The 7790-nt window shown below is 33.9% G+C and overlaps 1 protein-coding gene and 1 pseudogene across 1 annotated transcript; one reads left to right on the plus strand and one right to left on the minus strand.

Moving 5' to 3' along the window:
• Positions 1-1638: 1638 nt before the first annotated feature.
• On the minus strand, positions 1639-2857 carry LOC131801567 (farnesol dehydrogenase-like; annotated as a pseudogene).
• A 2050-nt stretch (positions 2858-4907) lies between these two features.
• On the plus strand, positions 4908-6930 carry LOC101896983 (trithorax group protein osa). Its single transcript, XM_005179616.4, has 6 exons — positions 4908-5158; positions 5245-5573; positions 5634-5721; positions 5792-5839; positions 5910-6364; positions 6430-6930. The coding sequence occupies exons 1-6, from the start codon at positions 5026-5028 to the stop codon at positions 6586-6588; spliced, it is 1212 nt and encodes a 403-aa protein (XP_005179673.2). The 5' UTR covers positions 4908-5025; the 3' UTR covers positions 6589-6930.
• The last annotated feature ends 860 nt before the right edge of the window (positions 6931-7790 follow it).

The raw sequence follows: 7790 nt of genomic DNA on the forward strand, positions 1-7790 counted from the left end.
CCACGTTTTGGTATAGCCCCATATAATGGTACCTCCATTTTTTCGATATTTTACTGATTTAAGCGACATTATTCACCGGAAATGTTTCAAATTTGGTATTTGATGTTCGAAATGGGTATAGCCTACATATAAATGCGTATAGCCTCCATATAACGGTAAATCCCGATAGTCGGGTTTTTGATGATTTTAGCGACATTATTAAGCGGAACTTTTTCAAATTTGATATTTGCAGTTCGTAATGGGTACTACGTCCTATGTCAAATTCGACATAGTCTGAAACGAAAATGGATAATCAAATGGAAACCAGAAACAGAAAAAGGTTCAAAAATAAAGTTTGCAATTCAAAAGTTGGCAACAGGAATTCAGTAAACTTTTCGTTAAAATATAAAAGATGATCTGACCATTTGCTTATCGGACAGTTCATATTTAAATAAAACTAGCAATGTGGCAGCAGCGCGTCTGAATTGCTGAATTCAAAATGCTTAATACAAAAATAAAAAAAGAATTTGCGAATCAAATTCCTTTTCAAAATTGAGTTCAAGGCCTCGTCATTGTTTGGAGAACTTTTTGCTGCAAGAAGGCTCTGGAAATTGTGACAGAGCACGGGTATAACAGATGTGCTATTTTCACAAATTGCCTTACAGCGTGTAAGGCTCTAAATTCAGCAGATTCAACAAATTATCTGGTAGCTCGGCATATTAGCTAAATGAAGTGATGTAATATAATTAAGGTGGTGAATTAGTTCATTTGAGATTCATCTTAAGAGACATTTCCAAAATTTTACACTTTGTTGGAATAACTATCTGTATTTTAAAATCAAATAAAATTGCAATATAACTGTTTGAGTATCCATTTCTTTCTTCTTTATTTATTCGTTATTTAGAATCTCAACTTCTTCAAAATTAGAATAATCCGTGTCAAAGGACTCGATTTCGGTTATACATTGGCTAGGTATTAATAACATCTTTCTGATAATATTAATAACATCTTTATGGTAACATATCATACACATACTACTCTTCAATTTGTAATTTAACCAAACTGAAATAAGGGCATGACTGAGCATTAGGTAATAACTCCTTTTATTATATAAAATGGGGAGAAATGTTCTTTGCACATACCCCATTTAATAGACAATTCAATACCGAATATTTAACTCCAAGCTTGTCGTACTTTGGGACAACAAAAAAGGTCCATATCTTAAAATCTACTAACAAAATACGTTGCAGAAATTGATAATTTTTAAAATTCATCCAACTGTTAAGTTTTACAATTTTGTTAAATGCGCATTGCATAATTATGAAGAATTGCCATTAGTTTTCATGAATATTTAAAAATATATATTATACTGATTAATAATAGACAAGTATACATGGTACAATAAGGAGGTGGAACAGCTCGTAAAACAACAGAAATACAGCCGTGAGGTTATGCCCGCTCTCTGTAAAATTTGCATGTAACAAGTTCTTTTCATTTTTAGAATCAGTTAAACAGCGGGAAAATGAATGAAATGTCTGGATTTTCTTTCAAAATTATAATCTAAACATTTCTATCTTTCAATTCCATGGCAAAACTAGCGAATAGTTTTAATGCGTGTCTCGCAATTTACTTGTCTTCCAATCAATGATTTTAAAAATATTTTGTTTTTCAAAACAATAAATACACACACAAAATTGGCAGAAGTCGTTCACACTTAGAAAATAATTGTAATCAGTAATAATAATAATTTGATAATAATCAGTAATAGTAATGATTTCTTAAAAGGAGAGGGTTTACACTTCATGTTTCTCCTTAGAATGGTGCTGCTTTTTCGTTTTGAGTAAAATGTTGCACAAGTTAAAGATTCTTGTATGTAAAGTAACTGATATATTTCTTTGGTATAAAATGCATATCAATAAGTGACAAATATATCTCGATTGAACTATTTTGTGGCCTAATATTCTGGTCAATAAAAATAAGCCTTAAACAATTCGCAATATATATTTGATTAAGGTGCTCCATTCGGTTCAGCAAACATTTCATGTATTTGCATACGGGCTGGCGTTGACAATGTAAACATGACACAAGACGAAATATCCTCAGGTTGCATTATAAGATACTTTCCACTACGATATTCTTCAGGCACAATTTCCGTAGCCGTTAGACCGGAACTAATACTCTGAAATATATATTGTAATGTGTAATTAATTAATTTACAACTTTTATCTGAGTAATGACGTACCGTTATCTTAATTTTCGTTCCGAGACCTTTAAATTCTTGGCGGTGACAATTCGGTCATTGCTGTAACAGATATTTGCTTGGACCATACATATTCATGTATGGCGGTTGATCGCCACTCGATGGAATCTTGTGCCCTAAATTGCTATTTATAATAACTACATGACCATCAAACTGACGTTCCCTCATCGATTTAAAAGCTCGTTGTGAACAATAGATCACCCCCATTACATTTGTTTGTAGCACCTGCTGTGGTATTTCAGCATCTATTGTGCTTAGCTGGCCTAATTTAAAAATTCCCGCATTGTTGACTAAAATGTCAACTCTGCCCAACTGACACATGATATGATCAAAAGCCTGATCAACAGAAGCTTTACTTGAAACATCACATTCTAATGGATGAAATCTCGATTTTTGATCACTTGGCAATTTTGCCTTATAATCCTCCATGCGTTCCAGGCGACGTGCTAGACCGACTACTATGATATTCTCCTTAGCTTTTAAAAGATCTTTAACAATCGCTTCTCCAATGCCTGAACTCGCACCTGTTACAACAGCGACACAATCCTGCCAACGCTCCATTTTTTTAATTGAAGCGTTACTGTTTTCTCTGTTCGGAGTCATGGCAGAAGAATACAGGTAGATGCATCAACGCTTGGGAGCATTGATATGTCAAAAAATATTAAATGTTTTTTAAAATATAAGTAGATTTTAATAAGTTTTCTTATACGACGTCATTCGGAGGTTATTATAATTCGTGCTTTCCAACAATTTTTACAAATTTATATAATTTTTCATTCAACATTTTCAATTTCAAAATTGGTTTGACAGTTCATTGTCCCAGCAGCTGTGCCGATGCGTCTACCTATATTCTTCTACCATGGTTCGGAGTTAAATATCAGACTAAATTTTGGAGATAACTTTTGTACGATTTTGTTTGGAGTGTTTGTTTTGTTTGCGATTGTTGTGAAATAAACAAAACTTTACCTTTTGTTTTTGCTTACATTTATATGATATGATATGAGAAAAGCTTTCGATAACGTTTGTATGATTAGGAAATAACACAATTTCCACAAGTAATTTTGTTCGCATGGTACTACAACCAGAGGTAGAATATATTCACCTTTCAAAAATTTCCCACCTACTGACTCTAATCAATTGTACCAATGCACAACTACAGAAGGTAGAACAAAGCTACCTCCTAACGTATACATATTTTTATATGTGTGTGTATTGTTATCAATAACAAAGAAAAAAATTTGAAATTATTTCAAATTCAGTTGCAACAGAAATTCATATTTTCGGTATTATTGGGCAACAAACGGTACAATTTTGGGATAAAACAATATTTTTCTTCTATTTTGGACTCAGTTTTGTGGAATAACCCTAACATGCCATTCATGTTTTGTGGGATTTTCCTCAATATAAACTTTTTATAAAAGAAATGTAAAACAAACGATACCAATTGTTGAATGTTTAAATGTCCATTGGACGCAATAAGACTCTAGTACAGAGTTGCATTTTTTTTTGGTTTGACAGTTCATTGAAAATTTTTGAAAAATAAAAACATTTTTTTCTTAAATCAATGATTGGAAGAATCTTAAATAGAGGGGCGCGCATTAATGATATTAACCAGATTTGCCACGGAATTGAAAGATTCAACACTTAGGATCATATTTTTGAAAGAAAATCCAGTCATTTCATTCACCTTTCGCGCTATTTGTTTCATTTTAAAAATTAACAAAAATATCAAACAAATGAAAACAACTTGTTGCCTATAATTTTGAATAATTCTGACAGGAATCGGGCATAGCTTCAGGGCTGTATTTCAGTAGTTTTACGAAGCTGTTCTACCTCCTAATTGTACCATGTTTTTACCATGGTAGAATTAAGAATGTAAAGTCATGCAATCATATGTTTACAATTTTTGTCAAAATTTGTATTTATAAATCCATTGTCCATTCACAAATCAGAGATGGGAACCAGTTTTTATGTAGTGAAATGTTAAAAGTTAAATTACAGAAAATAAAGAGGTGGATATGCTTATTTGAAAAGACTACCTCTTCATTTTACTATGAGTTTTAAAAAGCTGTTCTACCTTCTTATTGAACCGTGCGCGCTACTTCATTCCTGGTTGTTAGCAAGGGGATAAAGAAATGCTATCATATGTTTTCAATTTTTTCAAAAAATACTCATTTATATTTTATGTATTTTCACAATGAAAAACACTTGCTAAAATTATATTTTTCCGATGAAAATAGTTCTTACTGTGATCGAAAAATCACATATGTACTTATGTATTTCACCACTGAAATGTCGTCCAGCTGAACGCATCGTGTAATATTTTTACATATGGAACATTTGACATTAACTAATAACACATTTAATAGAGTTACAAATATAGGTAATAGAGTTAAATTAAGCCAACTACCCTGGCAAAACAAGGGCGGTGGACTCATTTGCTAAATCGAATATGTCAAACGTATAAATGGAAAAAAGCAAGAAACATATGATTGTCAATTGCATTTTATTATTATTATTATTTTGGTCAATTGCATTTTGGTAGCGTTGTTAAAAAGGTTCCCAAAAATAAAAAATTTACCGATTTTGGTAGAATTCTACAAACGGTGGCAACCGTGTAGAGTAGACACAGCGTGTCGCCGTCAATTGTTTCACACATGTTATACCGCCGTCGAAAAAAAATCGCTCTGCTTCGTCGTCTGCTAAAAGCTGAAGAATTTAATATTTTTCTTTATAAATTTGTTGACAAAATCGTCAAAATTACGGAAAAGAAGTTTAACTCCAAAATGCCGCCCGCTTCGGGGTCCAATAGTGCCACGAACGCGGCGGCAGTGCAGGCCAAGGCTGCAGAGAGGGAAGAGAAACTACGTGGAGCCTTAAAATCTTTTATTCTGAAGGAAAGGCAGAGGAAAAAAGAAGGTAAAATCATTGTATTAAAACTTATTCGATTTGTGTTTAATTTAATTTTCATTTACGCCTTTTTTATTGCGCTTGGAATCCAAAAGAGTTCGAGGCAAAACTAGAGGAGAGTAGGCAGCGTAAAGAACGCGAGGCACGCGAAAGGGAGAACGATATAACCCTAGAGGAGACTCGTGGTCAGATCACCAAACTGGAACAGAAACTAACTGAGCTGCATAATCAGAAAGAGAAACTGTCTCTACAGCTGAAGAAAGTCTTAGACGAAGATGAAAATCGAAAGAAACAGCAGAAGGACAATGAGACAATGTATGCTATGCAGGCCTTGCAAGCTCAAACCACCAGTGCGCCCCAGCAGCAGGTGTTCTTGCCTCCCGCAAGAGTGCAGCATCATCAACAAATTCCTGTACTGACAAAAGTGAGTAGCCCCTTCAGAATATTCATAAAAAGCTACTAAATAGTTTGTCTTAATTAATAGCCGCCAAACAATCCTCCAGTAAAGCGTGGAAGAAGTCCGTCTCCAACGCAGCAGGGATACTATAAGCAAACGAACTATAATCCTCCAAGTAAGTTATCACGTGTAATCTACAACATGTACTTTTACACCATTTCATTCCTGTACTATACATTTTTCAGAACACGATGAACGTCGTGGAGCAGATTCCGCCAGAGTGTTGTGGAACAGTAAGATTTTTATTAATGCAATTAGTGGACAACATTTTACATGCTTTTTAACCAAAATCATTTTTTGCAGAATATCCGACACCTGGGACGCTTTTCTATCAGACAGCAAGCAATGCACCTCCACCACCTCAACAAGCTCCCCCAGATGCTAGAGGACCGGCAATTATCTATGCACCTTACAATTTGCCACTACGACAAGGCTATCATTTAGAATTACCTCCGGGTTCTAGTATGCCTGGACCAAAGTCAGACGCGCCGGGACAAAAACCAACTCAAGTATATCACATAAACCTAGACCAACCCCCCAGTTCACAGCCTGGAGGAGGCGTGAATAGCAGTATTCAATCGCAAAAGCCTCAAATAACAATGGAAAAAATTTCGGATCGATATCATGTAGAAGTAAAACATGACTCACACGGTGGTCCACAGCCGACACATCAATTATCTGAAAGTGTTGTCTATATACCGAATTTGCCTTTGCATCCAAATGTGATGCAAATAAGTGGTGGTGCACCACCTCCACAAGTAATTATATTTTTATTGTATTATTTTTTAGGCCTTATTAACGTCATTTTAAACACTTTTCGCAGAGTACAAAACCTGGATCGGGCATTCAAGGATATGCACCAGGACGTGGGCCGGTTGGTCACGAAACTCAAATGTCACGTCAACAACAGATAACAGTTATGCCGGGGCAACCTGGGCAACAACCCCAACAACCTATGCATTATCCACGCCGCATGTTTTAGCTAAAGTAGCTCAAAAACAATGTGTTTAAATACTTTGTGTTTTTTGTTCTAGATGACAAACTATATAGTCATTGTATTTTCACAACATTTAAAATATTAATGTGGGTAAAAATTAATTTAGTTTATGGTATTTGTCTACATTTGCATAAGTGTAGATGCATCATATTTCCATTGAAGCTGGTGAATTGCGAATTAATTCGATGCTATTTAAATGTAAATAATGATTTTTGTGAAAAAATTAAAGATTTTGACTTCATGTATAAATTAACTACATTAAGAGATATTAATTTCGTACAATTGATATATTTCCAATATGAACTAGAAATAAATGATTGAAAATAACTTCTTTATTAAACGGAATGTTATATAGAAATAAAATGAAAATGTGTCCCAGATTCTAGTATTAGAGTTGGTTATGTTAAAGTTTTGGATGAAGACTAATTGATTGTGCCTAACCCAAAAAGTTGTGTTGTAGAAGAGAAAGGACGCGGAAAAAATGTCAAGATCTAGGTTTACCAGTGCGGTTCTATGGCTACATTGATCAGCACAAACAGGTTAAATATTGTCACTAAACAAAATATATATGTACATCCAATGTATTGGATGTGGACGAATAGTTAGTAAATCATAGAAAATTTCGTTGGTAAACAAAACATTTTGGTGTATTTATGGCTAATGCAAATGTAATAGGTGATTAATTATTTTATTTAAAAAAGTGCGATGCATTTTATTTACCAACTTTTCTAAAATTCTCAATCCGGTACTATGACTTTGGAATTGAAACCCTGGAAGGAACAGCTGAGATGTGCGTTAACAAGTACATAAATACGTAAATATAAAAATTGTCCGTTTGTTAAAATTCCATCCTCATGTAATTACATTCAATAATTTGATCAGCATCGTGTAATGTTATTGCTTGAAAGACAAACATAAATATTTTATTTCGTTATTTGAAAGCAAGAATAATTAAGGCGCCAATATATCTCTCTCATGCTCTCTCCCTCTGAGAATTTCAAATCACGAGGTCACTATAAGTTTAAATAGTGACCGTGAAGGCAAAATAGCCTATACTTGCGGTATGAATCAACAAGCAATATGATGTCACAAAGCGAATTTGGGAGACAAATGCTAGAAGCTAATAATACAGTTTTGTTTATTAGTGTGTTTATCTTCGAACACAAAGTTAAAAGTGTTAACCAAGT

The sequence above is a fragment of the Musca domestica genome, unplaced genomic scaffold (genome assembly GCF_030504385.1).
Source record: "Musca domestica strain aabys unplaced genomic scaffold, Musca_domestica.polishedcontigs.V.1.1 17, whole genome shotgun sequence".
Lineage (NCBI taxonomy): Eukaryota > Metazoa > Arthropoda > Insecta > Diptera > Muscidae > Musca > Musca domestica.